Raw genomic sequence first — 21503 nt, 5'->3', positions numbered from 1 at the left:
TGCCCTCTCCCAGCGGCCTCAGGAGCGGGGCTGACTGCGCATGCGTCACCCCCGCCACAGCCGCGCAGGGCTGCGGCGGGTTGGGGGCGGGCGGTGCCTCGCGGCGGCGCACGCGCGCCGGGCGGCAGGAAGCGCGTGCGCAGTGGGCGGGCGGCAGCGCGCACGCGCAGTGGGCGGGGCGGCGCGCGTGCGTAGTGCTGCGCCCGCCCCGGCTGAGGCGAGTGTCGGGGCGCCCGGTGAGAGGGGCGGGGGCGCCGGTACCGGGGCCGGGTTGGGCCCTACGGGAGGCTACGCCGCGCTCCCTGTCCAGCGCTGGTTCGGCCCCCGTCTCGGTAGGGGGCAGCGGCCGGGGGCGCGGTGAGGCCTGGCGTTTCCCGCGCCCGGGGCAGCCGGTGGGGCCGGGCCAGGCCAGGCCAGGCCAGGCCGGTGCGCGGGGGGCTCCCCGGCCGCCGCAGGCCCCGGGCGGCGGGCGGACTCTGCCGCTGCTCCCGTCTCTCCCTAAAGCGCCATTTATTGACCGGGCCCTGGGGCTGCCCGCTAGCGAGCGGCCCGGCGGCGGTGGGCCGGGCCCCGGTGGGTCTCGGTGCCCTTTGGGGAGAGCCGCGGCCCGCACCGGGCTGAGGGGCCCTCGGGGTCTGGGGGAGGAGAGGCGCCTTCCTCTCCCCTGCCTGCTGCTGGCAGCCCCCCCGGTGCCTGTTCGGGTTTGTGGCCCCTGGCCTCGCTTGGCGGCGGGGCTGGGAGCTTGGTGCTGCCGTTCCCCAGAGGGACCTGCTACTACCGCTGGGGCTTTTCATTGGTTTGGGGCCGGGGCAGTTCTCCTGGGTTTGCTTTTCACATTTAAACAATTCAGTTCGTCAGCTAAATGACCCTAATGGCTTTTCTGTGCTATAAACCTAGCTAAGTGTTCTGGAAAGGCAGAGCAGCTTAGCTCAGCAGCAATGCCAGGCAAACGCACCTACCTGTTCTTTTCAGAACATGCACGTGGATCTCTGCAAAACCCCTACCTCAGGGTATGCTTGTGGGGCTTGCCTTGCTACGTGTCCTCGTTTTCTGTTGTGGCCTACTTCACTGAGTTGTAGGGGAACTTGATCTTCTGAGCAGGGTAGGCAGCAAACTGGGCAGAGGATTGATAGCCCTGAACCCTGGCTCTGCTAACATTGGCAAGTTGCTTCAGCTGTTGTCTTTGCTTCAGAACCAGATCATGCTTTGGAAGAGGAAGGCTGGGGTTTTATTAGTGATGAGCTCCTCAGTGCTCACTTTGTCTAGACTTGTGACAAAGTCTAGCCTATGTTCTTGTAACACCTGTAATGTTCTTTCCTGGGCAGTAGCCTCGTGGGCAGGGTAGTGCTGTACTGCTCCCTTTGAAGAGGGTGAACTGAGGCCCGGAGGCAGTTAATGCGAAGGAGTCTTTGTTAAAGAGTTTAATGAAGGCTCCAGAGGCCTTAGCCAGTTCCCAAGCATTCGCTTACCTTTTCCCTTCATCCTGGGAAAGAGAAACTTTGACTTCCTGACCATGTTTCTCTGCAGACTTTTTAAGTTACAAGAAGTCAGAGCAGACTGATCACAGCCTCCTAGAATGGCAGACCAGAAGCGCCTTGCCTACTCCATCATCCAGTTTTTACATGACCAGCTACAGAATGGGGGTCTTTCTCCAGATGCTCAGGAGAGTTTGGAAGGTAGGTGGCTATATACACTCCTCTGCATGTGCTTCTAGGTCTGTCAGTCCAACACTTGTGGAAATGTGGACTCTTGGTTACTATCATCTACTTGTTCCTTAGCTGGACTGTTACTAACATCAAAGATTGTTCAAGATTTGAAATTAATCTTATCCCATTGGAAGACATCCAGGGAGTCAGGAGGCTCATTGTTTATCTGATTTCTTGTTATCTCTTTCAAGAATAGATTAGCTTGAGGAAGGGATATACCTCAGGATCAAAAGCCTCCCTGATCCTGGGACTGAGACTTACCAAGTTTTATCTTGAATGAGGTGAGGTCAGGAGGCTCACAGCACATGAAAATGTTTTACACTTGCAGAGTGCTTTTCCTGTTCTGCTATCAAAATGTTTTTCCAGCACACTCTGGAGTATTTATACAGGCCTTTTCAGAGAGCTTTACTAGAAATGAAAGCACGTTGATCTTAAAAGATCTACTTAAGGAGCTTATACTTTATACAGTCTTTGGCCTGTACATTTGTCCCACTGACAGAGCACAGGCACGTCTGTGGAAAGGGGTAGGTACATTCCTGGGCGAGGCAGGAATGGAGAGCGGGAGCAAGGAGGGTGTTGGGTGGGAAGGAGGAGTTTATTTCTGGTGCTTGTGGACTGTAAAACGTGGCACGAGATTTGTAAAACTGGGCTCTGTTACGTTGCTGGGGTTCCCATGCTGGGAGCGCCTTTCTAACCAGGTGCTGGCAGAGGGGGTGGTGGCTGCGGCCAGAGCCTTGTTTGAGTGTCCTTGCACCTCTGCCTGGCCGCAGCCCTTTTAACAGAGCAGCCACCTTGTGGCAAGTGACTACAGGACCTGCTGACAAGTCACTTGCTTCCAGTGTTTTGTTAAAGATGCAGATCTCTCCTTGCTCTGTGCTATCTGCAGCTGCAGGAATGCTATGAAAGCCCCATTCTTGCTTGCTGCCAGTTCTGTTAACTTCTACCCACCAACACCTGCCCTGAGTCACCTACGGGGACGGGAGTTGTGACCGACCTGTTCTAGGAGGTTGCCCTCCAGAGCCAATGTTTGCACCGCTCTATTGAGTTTTTGGCAACTCATGACATGTATTGTGGCATGCTGCTTCAGCTGGATAACAATCATTCAAGCACCTCTCCGCAGTGGGAACCAGAGGGGCTGTGAAGTCACTGAACCTCTCCGGTCAGTATGTGAAGACCACAGTGGGAGACTTCAGTTGCTTTCTGGTGCTGAACTTAATGTAAGGAAAAGACGTGTTACAGCTCAGATGCAGTAGATCTGCACTCAGTTTTTAGCCCTGCTGCAACTTCCCTCTCTGCTCTTGGGACAGATGCTTGGAGAGCTTTACTAAAACAAGCTGACGTCCCTATAAAAACATACCCTCGTTTACCTGTGCTCGCGTACAGCCAGAGGCAACCTGCAGTCCCAGACACTCGCAGAGGGCTGCAGAGGAAGATCTGAGAATATGCCACAAATATCAAGTCTGCTGTGTGGGAATGTGTTGGTTGGTTGGGTTTTTTGCTGGTAGGTTCTGTAAGAACTAGGAACGGTAGGAACTATAAGAAATTGAGGTGCTGCAGAGTGGAAGAGGACTAAGTATTTAGACAGAACAGGGAAAGCTAATTACTTGACTCTTCTTGTCCAGTGGCAATCCAGTGCCTGGAGACAGCTTTTGGGGTCTCCATGGAAGACCAAGATCTAGCTGTGTCTCAGACTCTTCCTGAGATATTTGAAGCTGCTGCAGGAAAGGTGAGTGAGTTCCCTGAATATGTGTTGACTTTCAAGTCAAATAGCCAAAACGATCAGCTCTGCTTGATTTTTGTGGTGATGCTGCCCCCCTCGGGGGGGCTGTAGGAGTGAACTGTTTTGGACTTGACAAGCCAGTGCTTGGGAAGGGAAGAGGTGCGCTATTTCTCTGGGAGTCCTTATGAGAGCACAGCATTCTCCCTTTCCTTGTAAGGAGCCTGAACACATCAGAGCAAATTCGGAGCCTGTCACCCCCTCAGAAGATGACATAGCTGAAGCTGAAAGACTCAAGACTGAAGGTAACCTCCTCTAGAGCTGATGTATAGATGAGGTTTACATGATTATGGGGAGGAAGACTTTATTCACTCAGCACCTGGGGAATGCATGGAATAAGAATAAACCACATGGGATCAACCTATCCGTTTCTGCTTGTTTCTCTGCTTGTGCTCAAGGAGTGTGTGTAGGTTGGCATAATGTAGCTGCCGCTAAGCCTAGAGAGACAGCAGGGTCAGCATTTCCTTTTGCATCCTAAAAAGACACCATTATAGAATACAGAGTATTTTCTGTTCAGCTCTCCTCTGCGTGCATTGCCTTCTCTCTGCATGCAAGAGAGCACAATTAACATGGAAGTACAATAGAGAGAGCTTTTTTGAGCCAACGCGCTGCAGACTTGCAGATCAAAATGTTGCTTTGGGGAGGTCTTAGGTGCACCCTCGATGGGAGAGCAGCTGAGGATGCTGGGAGAGCTTGCAGGATCCCTTCTAACACGGTGGCAGGTGACATGGAGTTGCCAAGATGCAGGAACCCCCCCCCATTGCTGCTGAATGTGCCTCACAGCTGCACACATTTTGATGGACTAGCAGAAAGTAGGAGCTGTTGGTTTGTCTTTTGTTCTATTTTCTGAAGTACGGCAAAGATCCAGGCCCATTGCTTTCGTTTGTCCTCATTTTAACTTGTTATTAATACTTTAATACTTTATTCCAATTCTTTAGGAAATGAACAAATGAAGGCAGAAAACTTTGAAGCTGCTGTGTCTTTCTATGGAAGAGCAATTGAATTAAATCCATCCAATGCAGTGTATTTTTGCAACAGGTACTTATTGTATCTTTCTCCACCCTTATATGCTCATGCTTTTGTTTCTTATTTCTTGCATCTAAGGCTCCTGCATGGTTAAATTCCCTTAAGGAAAAATTCCTTAGACTGTTCTGTTGCTTGCTGTCTCCCTCTCGCTTCCCCCCTGCCAAGCTCACAGTGACGTGCTTTCCTGTGCCTCCTGCCTGCTCTGTGCCCTGGCTCCTCTAGATAGGGTGTGGATGTGGAAGCAAACTGTATTAGGCATTTGAGGAGATGCAAGGATGCCAAGTAATGCTGTCTACTTTCATACAAGCAACTGTAAGTGGGATAAAGAGCCCAGATTTGAAGAGACTGTGTTGATACTGAAAACAAAGGGGTAAAATGAGACAGACTGAAGGCTTTTTATTGAGAATTATATATGTTGATGTGTATGCAAAATGCAAGCATATTATCTAATTTTCCATGACATTGTAAGCAAAAGGGCATGAAAGTTGGTGGAAAGATGATTGTTGACTAAACAGAATTTGAATCAAGCTTTGTCTTAATTATCTACTTATCATGAGTGCGTATATACAGCTGGGTACATGAATAACTTGTCTCCACACATGCTAATGGCATGGTGAGTTATTTCGTGGGGTGAGGGATTGTGAACAAAGCTTCCAGCTGACGCTGCAGCTAAGCTTTGCTTGAGCTGTAGGAGGTTTAGTCTTATGAGGTGTTGGGCAGGTGTCATGATGTCAGTAAGAGATGCGAGACAGGCTTGAATGGGCATGTTTTGGTTTCAAATACACATTTTTCCCCTGTATGTGGGGTGTGTGGAGGAATGGACAGAACAGTCCTTGTGGATAAGAAACCAAAGGAATTGGGGAGAGAGAGCCATCTGAACTAGCAGGTGTAATACTTCTGTGTCTCCCTGGAGCCCAGGCCGCTCTTGGAAAGTCCATGTGAAGAAGTAAAATACTTGATGCACGATACCCTTGACACAGAACATAGAGCTGGGTATTTGCATAGCAACCTGCTCACCTAAATAATACCTGGATTTATGTCAAGTTAACACTTGACTTTGCCTTGAACAATAGGAGACTACAGAAAGGAAACAGAGGTGACCTTGGTTAGTATATTCAAGCCAATAAGTGTTTTATGAACATCTTTCTCCGTTCTCTCCAGAGCTGCTGCATACAGTAAATTAGGAAATTACGCTGGGGCAGTCAGAGACTGTGAAAGAGCTATAGGCATTGATCCAAACTACAGCAAAGCTTATGGCAGAATGGGGTAAGTAAGAGAGCAATTTTTCTTGCCAGGATTTTAATCTCAAAACGCCCTGTGGCAGTGACGCTGTTAACGGTGTTCTGTCCTGGAATGCCATGCAAAAATACCTAGTATTTCAACTCTGATGGGGTGGAGGAAGACTGCAAGTGCTTATCTAACTCCTAACTTTTTATTTTATTTCCCCTTTAATAGCTTAGCCCTCTCCAGTTTAAATAAACACACAGAAGCTGTTGTCTACTATAAAAAAGCCCTGGAGCTGGATCCAGACAATGAAACCTACAAATCAAACCTCAAAATAGCTGAACAGAAAATGAAAGAGACCCCTAGTCCAGTAAGTTCTGAAAACAGTGCTTATTGTATGCGGGTAAGATCAGAAGGAGATTTCTTCATTGTGCTACTGTGTTAACTGGCACCGTCGGACAGAGACTTGCTGACTTGGATTATGTTTCGAATACAAATCTAGCATGCAGAGAGGGGAGAGGTAGTTAATGAGTCCTGCTATGAACATTTCCACTAAAATCCAGAGAGAGTAATGTGTCTGCTCTGCTTGGGCACAGTCACCTTGGGCTCATTTGAAAGAGCTGGAAAATGATACTGATTAGGAGGAGTGTTTTGAAACAGTGTTTTGTTGCCTTACACACCTGTCTTAAAGTCACTACTCCTAAAATTCAGCTATTTTTACTAGTGACCTGTTAGCAATATCGAAAGGGCATTTAAGGTTTTTTAAAAGTCATTTTCTTCTAAGAAAAGAATCCTGGAGGTTTTCTAGTCACAAAGCCAGTGACTGTGCGTACTGCTGACATGTTCCACTCAGGAACATGCTAGTTCACCATTTTGAAGGTGACTTCAATTTTCTAAAGATTTTTCCAGTGCAAAGGAGGCCAAGTGAATGTTTTTTAACTTGGTGTTTGTGATGGGCTAGAGTTGCTAACATGGCTCAGCTGGTGAGAGAGCTGCTCAGTAAATCATGCAATGCAGTCATTGCCATCATTGGTGTGAGCCCTTTGAATTCCTCAGTGAGCCTTTTTGCCTATGAAGATGCGGGCTACGCTTCAGGCCATTACAGCAAGGGTGTGAACAGACCCTCTTACCTTTGTCATGATTTAAAGACCAGATGCTGATAACACTTGAAGTAAAGGATTAAACTAACATTAATTGTAATGTGCTATTTGTTGCATCAGGGAGTGAGAGGATTTCATCAGCTGTGTGTGGTGTCTTTATTCTTACAGACCGGAGGTCCAGGAGGATTTGATTTAGCTGGTTTGCTGAACAACCCCGGCTTCATGAGTATGGTAAATTGGGACACAGATCACAGCCAGGCTGTATCTGGGCTGTGCATTTGTCTATTCAGGATGAAATGTATTGATATGTGGCTTGGGGAGTTCCTGTATTTCCTTAGCTGATTTGTTTTCATTTCATTTCTTGATTTCAGTGTTGCTGTGAGGAAACTGTGCTTGTATCTCATTAAAGTCAAATAAAGGGCCGGTGACTTATTCACAGGCTTTTCCTAGTAATGTGCTAGACATGGAAAGGGTGCCTGTTCTGCATTACCAGCCTTGTCTTGTGTGTTCTACTGTGCTTCTCTTAGCTATTTTTGTCCTACTGATCTGCTTCCAAGTATTTCTGTCTTCACTTTGTTTGTGGTTGAATGGCACAACATCTGCATATCTACCCAGGCATTTCTGACTAAATAGGGTGTCATTTTTTTCCCTTTTTAAATAGGCATCTAACCTAATGAACAATCCACAAGTACAACAGCTGTAAGTTTGATCCCATCTCATATTTCCTCTGTGTTTGGTTGACTTTTGTGGTAGGGCTGAATCTCTGTATTGGCTGGAGAGGGGAGGGTGCTGGGACCAGAACTGTGGAGGGCAGCATTTAAAGCAGTCCATTCTCTTGAGCTAGTGTGTATTTTGAGTGCTCCAGACTGTGCCGAAGAGAAATCTTGTAAGTGTTTGCAAAAGGGAGACAGGACGGATCACGGCCGAGGTGTTTGAATTGGGTTTGGGAAGCTGGGGGTCAGGTTCTGGCTCTGCTATGCAATATTTATGATCTGAAGGTAGATTTTAGGGCTTAATGTTGTCTAAGCATCTTACAAACATTGTGAGTAGATCCTCATAGTCCTGTACAAAGAATGGATGTATCCCCATTCTAAATGAGATGGAGATGTGAAATTCTATCAGGCACGTGCCTCTCCTGACAATCCTTTCAGAGCACAGGTAGGCTTAGAATACAGTGAATTAGAGACTTTCTGGAGCTCATAGTTTGATTTGTGTTTTGTGACAGCTTGGTTAAAGGGCTAAATGTCTGCCATCATTTCCATTTGCTTCTGCCTGCTCCTTCCATCACTGTTACCGTTTGAGGTTCTGCTTTGGATACAGCCTGAGAACTTCTAGAGGAAATGGCTATGCAGGCCCCAACATGTTCTGTGCTGTTCATCACGAGTGAATCAGTGTTTAGGCTGCCCTGTCAATAGATCTCATTTGATACAGAGCAAGCAAACATCTTGTGAAAGGAAGGGCTGTTTTTTAATTAAATAAATGTAAAGTAGGACTCATGTACAAAAGGAAGAATCTCTAGGAATACAATAACTGACATTGTTACAAATATTTTTACATATTGTTCGGTTTAATGATGCAATTAGACTCTGCTGCCATTCATGAACAAGAGGTGGTTGTTGCAGAAAATTCCCTTAAAGATAACTTCACAATCTGTGTGGGAAGGGGCTCCCATTATGCTGATGCTCCCCTCCCTACATAAAACAAACAAAAGTCTCTGTGTTTTTTCTGCTCTGAGCAATGGCTTATTCCTGCAGCATGTCTGGGATGATTTCTGGTGGCCATAACCCCATGGGAGCAGCAGGCACCAGCCCTTCCACAAATGATCTCGCCAGCCTCATACAAGCGTGAGTAGGGAGCTGGGTCTTTCCTGTTGCCTTGACCAGTAACGGATTTCAGGTTTCCTGACCAAAACTTAACTTAAACAACTGAGGAAGGCTTAAAGGTTGGGTAAAATCCTGCCATTTTCAGTAATGTGGCTGAACTATTTGCTAAAACAGAATTTTGATAATCGATCATAAAGAATTCCTTAGCATCCATACTGTGTGTGTGTATGAATATTAATATGACTGTTTTCCTTCTTGCTTGTTCTCCTTCAGGGGCCAGCAGTTTGCTCAGCAGATGCAGCAGCAGAATCCTGAGCTAATAGAGCAGCTACGAAGTCAGATTAGGAGTCGAACTCCAAGTGCCAGTAACGAAGATCAGCAGGAATGAGCAGTCCAGGTGAGGTCACAGCCAGGAGTGCTGTTGTACTGTGACCAGCTGAGTGGAGAAGATTTCTGTATGTAGCTGCAATATCTGACTCGTGCCTTAATTTAGCAACTTGATGTGCCTCCCTTCCCCTACCTATGCACTGGGCTCTCTGCATCGGTACTGCTAGTACTGTACCTCAGGGACACAAGGCTCAGCCCTGAAGAGTGGTAAATAAGAACCTCCCTCACGTTTGCATACCCCTTGAGTGACTGACAAGTGAATTTCATTATCTAGTGTGCAAACTGGTTAGTGTGCAAACTTTTATTTTCTTAAAAAATCAATTTGCAAATGTCTTGTCTTCCTGTCTCTGCAGCGCAGTCCATGGGAACTATGTTCTTATGCTTTAAAAACTGGAAGCCATGTGCGTGTTGCCATTTCTTGAGTTGGAAGTGTCCAAGAGAGGGGAAAAAATGGATAAACAAAACACTTTATATGACCTGCATGTTAAAGACAGATTCACGCTTTCTTTCCCTGGTCTTCGTCCCTGCTCCTCCCCCTCAGCCTTTCCATTTGCTTTTTTTCTTCTGGAAGATCCAGCAAGCTGAACGTGAACCAGCATCAACAGTCTTTCTAAAGAAACTCAGAAAATTAACTCTACTGTTACATTTCTATGTTATTTGCTACATGGGAATTTTTTACCCATTTTTCAAGAATAATGTACTCTTCACTACAGGATGTCTTCACTTTTACTGCCCACGTGCCACTTCAAAGAAGTATTCAAGTCCTACCCAATCCCGCCCCATTCAATCTTCCTGCCGCAGTTATGAGAAGGTAGTGTTTGAACACTGTTGGAGATCACTGGATCTTCTTGTCTCCAGGAACAGGGTTTCTGTTGATTAGATTCACTGCGTTTCTCATTCAGGTCTGTAGCAACATTGCCAATGCTGTTAATACACAGGAGCTTGGTGATCGCATCTCAAAGGTTAGTGTAAATGTGTTAGGGGAGGGGGTTGGGACTGATCAGATAGAACATACTCATTTATGATCACTCCTCTAGAGTGAGTGTTTTCAGATACACTTCTTGGGGTTCTTTCCCAGTCCTGACAAAATTTGTCTAGTGTTTAGTAATCATGGCTATGTTGTTGGAATGATCCAAACTGTGAACTAGTCAGAGGTGGACAGTAAGAAAGATATAATGTTTTTGATGTTTAAAAAGTTTTGCTTTTGCTTTTTTAATTTGTCTTTTATGCATGTGAGTAATCAACCTGACTGACTGTGCTAATGATGGAATTAGAGGATGCCTGTTTTACAGAGGGTCTGACAGTTGGAGAGAGCAGGAGGAGTAAAAATGCTACTCGGATCGTAAGATACGGAGTGCCTGCTGGCTCAGTGTGGGGGACTGACAAGGAGTGATTATGCCTCAGCGTGTAGTGTGTGGGATGAGGAAAAAATGCTTTTGTAGCTATCTAGAGTTACCTGCAGCTTTCCAGGCCTTCTGAAATTACCTGTGCTGTTCCCTGGGTGACCAGGAAGCTCTAGCCAGTCCCCCTAGAATTCGCCAGTGTTGAAGCCAGAGAGGATTTTATTAAAGTCAGAATCGTTTTTAAAGTAGTCATTCAGATTGCATTGGGAAAGGCATGCTCAAGGTCTTATTGCCAGGCAGAAAAGCGTCTAGTTTGAAGATGAATAGGTGTGAGATGGAAAACGCCCTTTCAGGAAGCCCTGTGGTATGAGTGAGTGGGTATATCTGAAGATTAATATCAAGAAGAACGATTTGTAAATGCTCCATAAAGTACTATGTGGTTAATGTAACTTGTGAAGAATAAAATATTTGGACACTTTGTTTGTCATCCCTTTTGCCCAGATGACTGAAATGAGATCCATAAACCTGGGGCCTGGGACTGGCTGGCTGGCTTGGGCGCGCCGGGCCCAATCCCGCTCTGGTACCATGTAGTTAGGCTGTTGCAGCTGTTTCCAGCTTTGCTGAGTGCAGAGATTTTTGTGCAGGGTCAGAGCTCTGCCTTCTCAGTGCAATGACAGCTGATAGACACAACCTACATACTTGATTTACACTCCTATTATAGTCTCTGGTTCTTCATTTTCCCTGCTGAAATGCTCCTCTCTTGTGTTTTGGCAGAACGGCAGAGAGGTACTCTTTCTTTCTGCATCTGCCTCCCCAGTTCCCTCGATCTCAAGTTCTCTCTAATCTGGCTTTTGTAACCTAGCAGAAAGGGAAGGTTCAGGTGGCCTGTCTCACTGCCGGGGACTGTCAGACAGTCTGGGAGGAAAAAAGTTCAAGAATTGTCCAAAAGAAGAAAATTGCAGAAGGGGGATTTCTGCTTTTTCAGGACTCCGTTTGCCCTTTCCTTTCCCTGCTTGCTCTTTTGCACCTCTAGATCTTTTTTTTTAATGCCACTGGATTCGACACGCAGCTCCACGTGGGGAAGTGCTGCTGACGCTGTAAGGCTGTGTGGCCGTCCTCGATGGAGAAGGAGGAAAGACTGGCTGGCAGAGTGTGCCACAGGTTTTGGATAGCTGTGTGCAGCTCTTGGTAATATCTGCACCTCTGTAGCGCTGTGTCTGCGGTTGAACTTGAAGCAGAGAGTGGACAGTCTCCTTGCAGCAGAGGGGGTTTCCTTGTAGATTCTTAGTGTGGGTTTTGTTTGTTTATTTTTTGTTTTTTAACTTCTCTGCGGAGCATGCTGACAGCAAGAGAACTGATTTCTAGATTCATTTCCACTTTCTAAGGGCCTTCTGCAGTTAGCCTTTTGTGCTGTACCTGCAGTGCTGTATTTTAAATGAATGGATTTACTTTTTCCTAAATAAAAGCAGCCAAAAATCTACTCAACTATGGACTCCATGAGAGTAGCAGCTGATGGCTCTTCTTTTTCTGTGAATCTCTTCAACAACGGTTCCGCAGCAAATCTGCGGCTTACGGGTTTTCCTGTGCTCGGCTGGAGCGTTGAGGTTTAGCCGCGTGGGGCCGAGGCAGCGACGTGCCGCCACTGCTTGTGTTAGAGGTCAGCATCGGGGGGGCGTGTCTGCGCGGGGCCCCAACCAAGCTTGCGGTTCCGCATTTCATATGCGCCTTGGCATTTGAAGTCAGGACAGAAATGTCCCTTTTCCCAGAGTGCTAATTTGTTCACGTCACAGGTGGGGCAGTCGGCTGAGACTTGCTGTCGCATCTGAGCGCCAGTCCGTGTCAGGAATGGCTTATTCTGTCCCGTTATTTGTCATGCTCTTCTTTGCAGGGCTATTTTGCGGAGGAAGGAGCTGGACGGAGAGCTGGCAGGGAAACCCTGGGAAAAGGCGAGCCTGGCTGTGCCCCTCTACCCCGAAGCCCTGCTCCTCTGCCCCCGCAGGGCGTCGCCGTGAGTTTTTTTTGCCTGCCACGCTGTCCCTCCGGAGGGCCGGGGGTCCGGCCCCTCGCCTCGGCACTGCCCGTGGCCCGGGCAGCCCGGTGGCGGCGGCGGCGGCGCGCTCCGCGGCCCGGACGCCTGGGTCCCCGTCAGCACCGCCCGCCCCTGGACAGCTCTAGCCGGGCCGGCGCTGTCCCGGAACGCGCCGCCGCGGCGAGCGGTCGGGGCGGGCGCTTTTCCGCGTCGGACGGGGGCGCCCCGCGGGGAGGGGGGTGAGGCGGACCTTATTGTCCTGCCCCCGTGGGCGGGGGCGGAGTTGATGGGCGGCCGCCGCGGCCAATGGGCGGCGCGCCTTTCAGCCACCGCCTCGGCCGCAGCCAATGGGAGGGCGCCGTGCGCGGGCGGGGGGCGGGCGCCGTGCGGGGGCGGCCTGGCCGGGGCGCGAGCCGGGATCCGGCGAGTGAGTGGGGGGGCCGGGGCGGCGGGGGGGGCGTCACCGGGGCTGGCGGGAGGCGGCGGGTGGGCGCCGTTGCCGGGGGGGCGGGATGGGGGGGGTGGGGGCCGTTGCCGGGGTAACGGGGGCCTTGAGGGGCTGTTTCGGGGTAACGAGGGGGGTGGGAGGCTCGGGGGGCTCTTGGTGGCCTAATTTAGGGGTTTGGGGCAGTTTCTGGGGAATCAGGGCTGGTGGAGAGAGGCCTGAGGCAGTTTCTGGGGTAACAGGGTCGGTGGAGCGGGGTCTGGGGCAGTTTCTGGGGGTAACAGTGGGGTCTAGGTCAGTTTGGGGTGACAAGGCCTAGGGGAGCGGGGTCTGGGGCAGTTTCTGGGGTAACAGTGGGGGTCTGGGGCAGTTTCTGGGGTATCATGGTCAGTAGAACGGGGCCTGGAGCAGTTTCTGGGGTAACAATGGGGGTCTGGGGCAGTTTCTAGGATAACAAGGCCTAGGGGAGGGTGTCTAGGGCAGTTCCTGGCAGGAACAGTGGGGTCTGGGGCAGTTTCTGGGGTAACCGGTTCAGGGGAGAGGGCGGAGAGTCCTTGCGGGGTGGTGCTGCCTCGGGCAGCATGGGGGCTTTTTGCACAGTGCCACGGGAGCCGAAGCCAGGGCCAGGAGTTGGGCATGGGGGGCTGGCCCTGGCCCCGGGGAATGCGGCGGTGGGGCCATCCTGCAGACGGGCTGAGGCAGCAGGAGGGGGCCCAAATCCCGTGTTAGCAGGACCAGGGCATCCCTGGTTTGGGACTTGAGGCACCTCGAGCACGACGTGCCCTTCCTCGGCTCCTCTGCTGAGCCGCTTGTCACCAGAACCCCTCGCCCGGCGCCTGTCATTGGCGGCCTAGTGCTCTCAAAGTGCGGTGGTGACCACCTGGGAGTGCAGAAACCTGGAAACCCCCTGGCACGTGCTTCTCTCCTTGCTGCTAGTCCAGTCTCACGCATCTCAGCCCTCTTCTGGGGCATTCAAACAGATTCAGGCCTGCTCCAGTGACATCCTGGGAGAAATTCCCTGTGCTCAGCATTTCTCTTCTCCAGTGTGACCTGGATGTTTTCAAGAGGACATCGAGTGTTGGGAGTGCTCAGAAGTGAGGTTCTGGGGGAATCCAGCCTGCTTTCTGCAAGCTATGTATCAGCAGTCGGCGTCTAGCACAATCTTTGCTGTACTAGTGTGTTACAGGCATTCTGAAAATGTGTTTTCGATAGACAAACTGAGATTTAAAGGAGCACGCACAAGGAAATCCTTTTTTCTTCCGCAGAGGCCTGCCCATTTATATAATATTTCTAGTTCCGTGTTTGAACGTTTTGTTATGGGCCAGTAAATCAATTAATACCCGTCCTGAGTTATTTCTTTATTACAGAAGTTCTTAGGCTGCCCAAATAACCCAAGTGTTAGAGGTACTAAATCCTGAATGCTGGGCTGTCAGAAAGAGCAGGTTGAGAGAAACGCAAGGTATTTCTTTTACTTACCACATCATTTTTCACTAAACTGCTTTCCTCCTGAGGTCATGGGGCATGAAAGAGCAGCTACTCCCCCTGCTGTCAGAAGCTTGAGGCTTTAGTCTTTTTTGGGGGCTGTTGCTAGGTGAAAGAAAAAGCTAGAGGTTTTCTGAATTTCTGAGCAGAAGCCAGGCTTGTACCAGAGGAGGTGTGAATTCAGGAAAACCGAGGCTTTTCTTTCTCTCCTCTGGCTGATGAGTTTCTGAGGTCCCTGTCCTGGCAGTTGTCTGCGTACCTAACATAACAGACGTGGGTGGTGCCTTCTCACTTAATGAGTCAAGCTGCAAGCTCTTGTGGTTTGTGCTTCCGATGTGCTGTTCGAATGTAGGTTTTTGAGAGTTCATTTGAGAAGCTTGGTATAGCAACGGAACAGTGCCGTACAAGGTTAAATCATTGTTGTTCTGTTGGCGCTAAAACCAGAGCATGTACTTTACAAAGGCAATGTGACTTGCTAGCTGTGTCAGCACAATGTTGACAAGCGTTTGCAGTCCTGGAGTCAACATCTCTGGAGAGTGAACCTGCATGTCAGCTACAGTGACAGCAGCAGCCCATGCCGGCTGCCTGCTGTGAAAGCCCTGTCAAAGTACATGGAGAATTCAGGCTCTGGACTTGTTCAGACCTGGCTCATCTGCTGGGTTCGCTAGGGAGTGAGTCAATCAGTATCACCTGAACAGTGTTTTTTTTTTTCTGCTGTACAACACTTCCCGTAGATACCTGACTTTGAACCAAACCTGCCACAGATGGCCAGCCTGCAATGACCCTTCTCTTTCACTCCTGCCTAGGTTGGGCTTGAACTGCAAACTTGGAAAGAGGCTTTACATTCTCTTACCAAGTGCCTAGTCATTCAGTCCCTGACCCCTTTTTAAAAAAGGCACAATTTATGCAGCCCACTGCACAGAAAACAGTGATAGTGATTAATGCTGTCAGCCCTTAAGGGAGGCTTTAGCCTCAAGACTCTTACGTATTAAAATTAATTTGCTGGTCCAGTAACCAGGTATCCAATTATTTACCTTGTCCATCACCGGTTTGAATATCAGCATGGCTGAAAATGTTCTACGTTAATTCATTAGCCTGATACACACTGTAGTGTGTAGTCAGTGCTCGGGGCTGTGTGGTACCCTTTACCTTGGTGTCATGTAGGAGAGCCCTCTCAAGGTGCCATTGATCTGACTTTATAAGTCAATTTGGTACAAGTGGTAAGTGAAATGCTCCGAGATGCCAGCTGTGCTGCTGCTCATTCTTGCATCAGTAAAGGGCCGTGTTCATGTTTATGTATTTTTGTAAGTAGATTTAATTTTGTTATTTTTTAAAATGATTTGAGGAAAACAAGTTGCACTGTCACTGCACCTAACCTGGAGGGAAATACTTTTACATTTCAGATTAAGGTAATTATCATGACCCAGGCAACTCAAATCTTGCTTTTTTCTCTTCTACCATCTGCCTCTTCTTTTGTTACACTCTGCGGGCAGTAAAGAATCTTGTAGTGAATGTCTCTGTAGGGTTTCACTTTAGATAGGTCCATACTCATCAGTAATCAGAACTTCTGCTGACCGCTAGCATGGAGCAACCAGCCAGCTGTACAGGCTGTGACCCACCCTAGGGAAATGGTGATAGTAGTTAGTAGATAATAGTTCAGTTTCCTGAACAAACAGGAATTTTTCAAATTGGTCTAGTTTCAAGGGCAATATAAAAAGAAAACCATGTGAATGCTGAAGGGAGGCCTTTTAAGTTAATTTCTCAGTAACAAAAAAGCCACCAGCTCAAGCTCTTATTCTTTTCTCGTGGTTGAAACTAAAGACTTGATCCTTTGGTTGGATTCGGGAGGGCGGAGTTCCACCCACATGGATCCAATTGTGAGATCAAGTGTTTGGTGCATGTCGTTGTGTAGGTGTTTCAAAGAAAACCACTAAAAATTGAGGCTGTGTCCATCTCATGTGGCTATTACAATTCTCGCAAGATTTTTGAGTTATTGTTTGCTGCAATTAAATTTTATTTTCTCTGCCTGTCCCCTGTACCCCTTTCTACGTAAGTCTACTTCTGGAGAGATGGGTATGCAGTTTGGGATGAAAGATGCTGTTCTATACAGTACATACTTAAATAGGAAAATCTCCTTTGTTTTTACTCCTGTCCACAGCTACTGAGTGCAGGAGCAGATTTCCCTTGATGTTTGTCTGTGCTGTTGCCTGCTGATGTAACCGTTTTAACAGCCGCCTGAGGGACTCCCATCAGCTTGCTTTTGCAGAGCCCTTGGCAAGGAACATTCACCAGGAAGCGCAATGAAGATCGTGATAGCCAAAGTGCTATGTCTGCTGGGCGTCTGTGTCCTCATGCTGGTTGGGTCCCTCCTACCCGTCAAGATAATCGAGGCAGATTACGAGAAAGCTCATCGCTCCAAGAAGGTCATTGCCCTCTGCAATTCTTTTGGAGGAGGGGTCTTCCTGGCCACCTGCTTCAATGCCTTGCTGCCAGCTGTGAGAGAAAAGGTAACCTCTTAATAGCCTCTCTGGCAATTTTAATGAACCTGTACAGTTGTTATGGTAGGGACTCCTGTATAGGCCAGGTCACCAGCAGCCACAAGCACAGGCCTCTGCCCCTCCATAAACGAAGACTGCGGTCCAACCCTAGCCAAAGTGGCCCACCAAGCCCACTCAGAAACTGGTGTGCTTTGCCTGGTGTTTCAGAACACAAGGGAGTGATGCGTTCACCTCACATTCAGCTACCTCTGACTGACACGTTTGAATAATCAGACACTTTTTTGCTGCAGAAGGGAGGCTGAACGTGGCCTTGGGCATGAGGCTCAAACTCCTGCCGTTGAGTCCATGTTTAAACGCTTTTTCAGAGAGCCTCTAAGGTCCAGCAGTAAGGCAGAGAGGTTCCCAATCTCTAATGTTGAGGCATGTATACGTGGGTATTAAACCATTGCGAATCTGTTCAGTGTCCTTGTAGAATTCTGTAAACACAGTAGGAATATTTCATAAATCCATTATTAAGGGATGCAGGAGCCCAGATTTTTTTTCCCCCGTAGCTAGGTATCAGCTGTTGGAAGCTCTCCTCCCCCAACCCAAACAGATTTTGTAGGAAAACATTAGAGCTTCCTTGTGGCTCCCTGTGTCTCTTTGGTAGGCAAAAGGTGATTTGATTCTCTGTCAATGTTTTCCTTTGTTCCAGCTCAGTGAAGTTCTCAGTCAGGGGAATGTGACCACGGACTACCCCGTGGCTGAGACCATCATGATGATTGGCTTCTTTATGACAGTCTTTGTTGAGCAGCTCATCCTGACCTTCCAGAAGGAAAAGCCTTCCTTCATTGACTTGGAGACCTTCAACGCTGGCTCAGATATCGGGAGTGACTCTGAGTATGAAAGTCCCTTCATAGCATCTTCCCGAGGGCGCACGTTGTACAGCGAGCACGGTCACCACTCCCACAGCCATGGTTTGAACATACAGGAGCTCTCGCGGTCCAGTCCCTTACGACTCTTCAGCCTGGTATTTGCTTTATCTGCACACTCCATCTTTGAGGGACTGGCCCTGGGCTTGCAGGAGGAGGGTGGCAAAGTCATGAGCTTGTTCCTGGGAGTTGCTATTCATGAGACATTGGTGGCAGTGGCGCTGGGTATCAGCATGGCCAAGACCTCGTTGACACTGAAGGATGCTGCCAAGGTAGCTGTGACAGTGAGCCTGATGATTCCTCTGGGCATTAGCATTGGGATGGGGATTGAGAGTGCCCAGAACGTGGCCAGCAACATTGCTTCAGTGCTCCTACAAGGCATCGCAGGGGGCACTTTCTTGTTTGTCACCTTCTTTGAGATCCTTGTGAAGGAGTTGGAAGACAAGAACGATCGTCTCTTGAAGGTCCTCTTCCTAGTGCTGGGCTACGCGGCTCTAGCTGGGCTGGTCTTCTTCAAATGGTGAGCATGGAAGTGATGGAAAGAAAACCTCACCTCCTTCCCCTTGCAAATGGCACCAGAAATGAGCCTACTCTCTAGCCAAGGGGGGACACTGAAGCTTAAAAGCCAAGTGAAACATCACAGTCCAGGTAGTATCTCAGTATCGACCTGAAGAAGGAGAATTATTTTCTGTGGACACAGAGATAAAAATGAGGAGTGTCCCAGTGTAGGTGTCACAAGGTATTGTCCCTGCCCATTGGATCTGCGGGTGCAGCAGCTTGTGCAGAGATTACTGGACACAAACATTAAGTATCTGGTTCTAACACCGCCTTCAAAGAGAGCTTGTCAAGCATGTCTTTTCCTATTAATCTGCACATCCAACCCCTTCCCTTCCTCCCCCCACCCCCCCCACCCATTTCAGAAACTTTGGTTGGGAGTTTGCTTCCTTCAGTGTCAGATTCTGAGAAGGTGAGAATCAGTAACAGAGAAGTAAAGTCAAAAGCAGGTGGGATAATGAGTTGCACAGCTGCACTAAGCTGCTTTTGCTAGCTTAGTTTTGAGCAAAACCTGGTTGTAATAGCTGCCAAAAATAACATCCCTGCTGGGGCTGCTCGGTGTGACTGGTGCCACAGTTTTCTCCTAGTAGAGCTTCCATTTTAACCCACAACTGGCTCTGGGAGCTTTTGTTTCTCAGAGTGATTAACTGAAGAAATGCGGCCATGCCCAGGTCTTATACTTCGTTCTCTTTATCTCACCCATATGTTGCACATTCCCTAAAGAAATCTTCCTGCTGTATGTTAATGTATCAATTTGAAAACCTTAACATCCATATCTGAAGGCCCTTCCAAAGCATTCTGCAAGCCCAGGATCCATTAGTTGGTAAGAAATGGGCAGTAGCAATTTCCAGCATTAATATTTTAGGGCAAGTGCTTGTGTTGAGATTGTCTGCAGTGAAATGGGTTTAGCAGTCACCATCAAATGCATCTGCAGGGATGCTCCCAGAGCTGCCGTCTCTCGATGTCAGCTGGCTCCCTGCTTGTACTGACCTGTGAGCGAGAGCTGGGTTCTAGAGGTTCTGCAGGACGTTTTGTCAGTGTTTTCAAAGGAGGAGAGAAATCTTCTCTCCCCTGAGGGTTTATGGGCTGCAGGGTAGGGACTGTGGAAGGGCTGATTAGAGCCAGTTATAATCTGACTGAACTTGCTGTGTCTCCAAGGTGCGTTTCCCTCTGGGAGGCTCAGCCTGCTGTGGATCCAGTTGTGATCCTTCGTACTCGTCTTCCTAGGCGAGAAGCTCAAATCAAAGGCTGGAACAGGAATGTGCACTTTCCTCTCCCTCCTGTGGTTTGCCCTTGTGCTGCATGCAAAGTAGCATAGGGATGTAGTGCAAGAAAGCAGGCAGGCATGCTAGCTCAAAATGTCTGTAGCTCCTGCTCTGCAGATCCGGCAGAGTAACACAGTCACGCTCCTCGCAGGCCTCTAGTAGGAGATGCATTTTAATTAGACATAGCCTTCAATCCTGCAGCGGCTTCCACAGGCAAATCAAAGCTTTCGGAAGCGTTGATGGAATTATAATGATTTAGGGCAGACTATTCCGTGGTGCAGTCACTGTTATGAGGAACCAAGTGGCAGGAAAGATGGGTGAGACCGAGAAGCCAGCATCTTGGAGCCAGTGGTTGGCACAGCTGCACCATATGGAGGCTGATGAGGATCATCTGACGGTTTCTGGTGATCAGTATTGTAATTGTTACAACACACCAAAGTCGATTAATCTTGCTTTGAAAAACCTGGAGTGGGAAGGGGGCGGGAGGGTTATTTTAGGCCTCAGATGACACAAATTAGCAAGGCCTGATTAGAATGTAATTTGGCTTGACGTGGTAAACTTCTGTGTGTTATTTCACTTCTCAGAGAGCACATGGAGGTTGCGTGTGCAAGACAGCGGCTGTTCCCATCTCGTGTTTCCTCTCCCTTGCTGACTGTGCTGGCTTCTGTCACAGGCAGGTGGCACACCTGGGGAGAGGTCAGGTGCGGTGCCGTATGAGGGAGCGAAACACCGCGCGTCTCTTCTCAGGTACATGTCCTCTTGGAGAGGACATGTCTGCCCTTGCACTTCTAACGGCCAAGAGAAACCTCCCAGCTCAGCCTAGTTGTTTGCTGTTTAGAAATAGTCCATCTTACAAGCGCAGCCCTTGTTCCCAGCACTGGATCCACCCTCACGTGCAGAGCTGGGGTCGGTGTAATGGGACAAGCAGCCAAGAAACTGGGCCTTGCTGAGCTGCGGCCCCTTTCCCCGTGTTGTGGATCTGCTTCGTTTTTGCTTCTCGTGTGTGCAGACTGACTGCAGTTTCTGGGGATAAGGGTTTTCTTTTTGTTTGTTTTTTAGCTAGGAAAATGCAAGCGTCTCCCAGAGTAGTAGTGAGGGTGGGGGTGCTGCACGGCAGACCTCAGCAAGGAGGGCTCGGTGAGTACGAGGACATCAGTGGGTTGTCTCCGAGAGGCTCTGGCTGTTGCAGAGAGATTGTGCATGGGAGGTGGGTAATCCCTGATCTTACTGTTGTTTAGCTGTGGAGGATGTGGGAATGTCTCTGACCTTATTAATTTGAGGCTGTAAACAAGAACTTTTCAGGGTGACAGTGTCTAGCGTTGGTGAGAATGGGTTTGGAAATAGGGACTTGCCTGCATTTGAATGAGGGGTTAGCAACAGAGCTCAGCTTTCCTGGCCTGGCCATTGAGACTTGTTCTCTGACGCACCAGTCTGATATACATACCAGAGCCGTTGATGTGAAGAGGTTTCTTAAGCAGCCTCATCTCCAGTGCCCAAAGGGTCAATAGGTGCCTGTGGAGCGTGAGCAGGGAGCCGAGATCCCCGCAGGACTCCTGGAGGAGACGGGTCTGGGGGAGACGGCAGAGGGGACCGGGAGCCCCATCTGCAGGGCACGAGGCACCCGTGGGGCAGACGGACGCTCTTCCACAACCGCAAGTCCCCCAGGAGGAAGCCCAAGCCTGGAGGAGCTGGGACCCCCTTTTCCTTTGGGATGCGGCCTCGCAGGAGACGAGTGCGCAGCGTGGTCTGGTGAGCGGGGATGGGGGGTTGCAAGGCGCTACCCGCTCTCCTGCCGCGCTTGGGACACTCTCTGGTGCGCGAGGGGAGGGTTTGTTTAACCGTGCGAGCGGTGGAATTGAGCATTCCTGGGTTTGTTCAGAAAAGGAGAAGGAAGAGATCTGATCTGCTTCTCCCAATAAAGCTCCGGCCTTC

General features: G+C 49.1%; 2 protein-coding genes across 10 annotated transcripts; both read left to right on the top strand.

Moving 5' to 3' along the window:
* The first annotated feature begins 95 nt into the window (after nt 1-95).
* Nucleotides 96-10873, top strand: SGTA (small glutamine rich tetratricopeptide repeat co-chaperone alpha). Of its 3 annotated transcripts, none has more exons than XM_068919582.1 (12): nt 96-217; nt 1528-1676; nt 3329-3432; nt 3644-3728; nt 4422-4521; nt 5671-5775; nt 5965-6103; nt 7002-7064; nt 7495-7532; nt 8588-8677; nt 8930-9053; nt 9397-10873. In XM_068919582.1, exons 2-11 carry the CDS (start codon nt 1577-1579, stop codon nt 9042-9044), a joined length of 939 nt encoding a protein of 312 aa, XP_068775683.1. In that variant the 5' UTR covers nt 96-217; nt 1528-1576; the 3' UTR covers nt 9045-9053; nt 9397-10873. The 3 variants fall into 3 exon arrangements, with proteins under 3 accessions (XP_068775683.1, XP_068775682.1, XP_068775684.1); XM_068919581.1 differs by having other exon boundaries at nt 127-236; XM_068919583.1 differs by having other exon boundaries at nt 186-332.
* Nucleotides 10874-11875: 1002 nt separating this feature from the next.
* SLC39A3 (solute carrier family 39 member 3) lies at nt 11876-21503 on the top strand. Of its 7 annotated transcripts, none has more exons than XM_068919576.1 (4): nt 11876-12043; nt 12275-12394; nt 13841-16849; nt 17535-21503. In XM_068919576.1, exons 3-4 carry the CDS (start codon nt 16643-16645, stop codon nt 18273-18275), a joined length of 948 nt encoding a protein of 315 aa, XP_068775677.1. In that variant the 5' UTR covers nt 11876-12043; nt 12275-12394; nt 13841-16642; the 3' UTR covers nt 18276-21503. The 7 variants fall into 7 exon arrangements, with proteins under 7 accessions (XP_068775677.1, XP_068775679.1, XP_068775676.1 ...); XM_068919578.1 differs by having other exon boundaries at nt 11876-12176; nt 16501-16849; XM_068919575.1 differs by having other exon boundaries at nt 11876-12176.

This window comes from Struthio camelus, chromosome 26 (assembly GCF_040807025.1).
Source record: "Struthio camelus isolate bStrCam1 chromosome 26, bStrCam1.hap1, whole genome shotgun sequence".
Taxonomy (NCBI): Eukaryota; Metazoa; Chordata; class Aves; order Struthioniformes; family Struthionidae; genus Struthio; species Struthio camelus.
The sequence above is the reverse complement of the archived record's forward strand: the minus strand, read 5'-3'. Positions and strand labels throughout refer to the sequence as shown.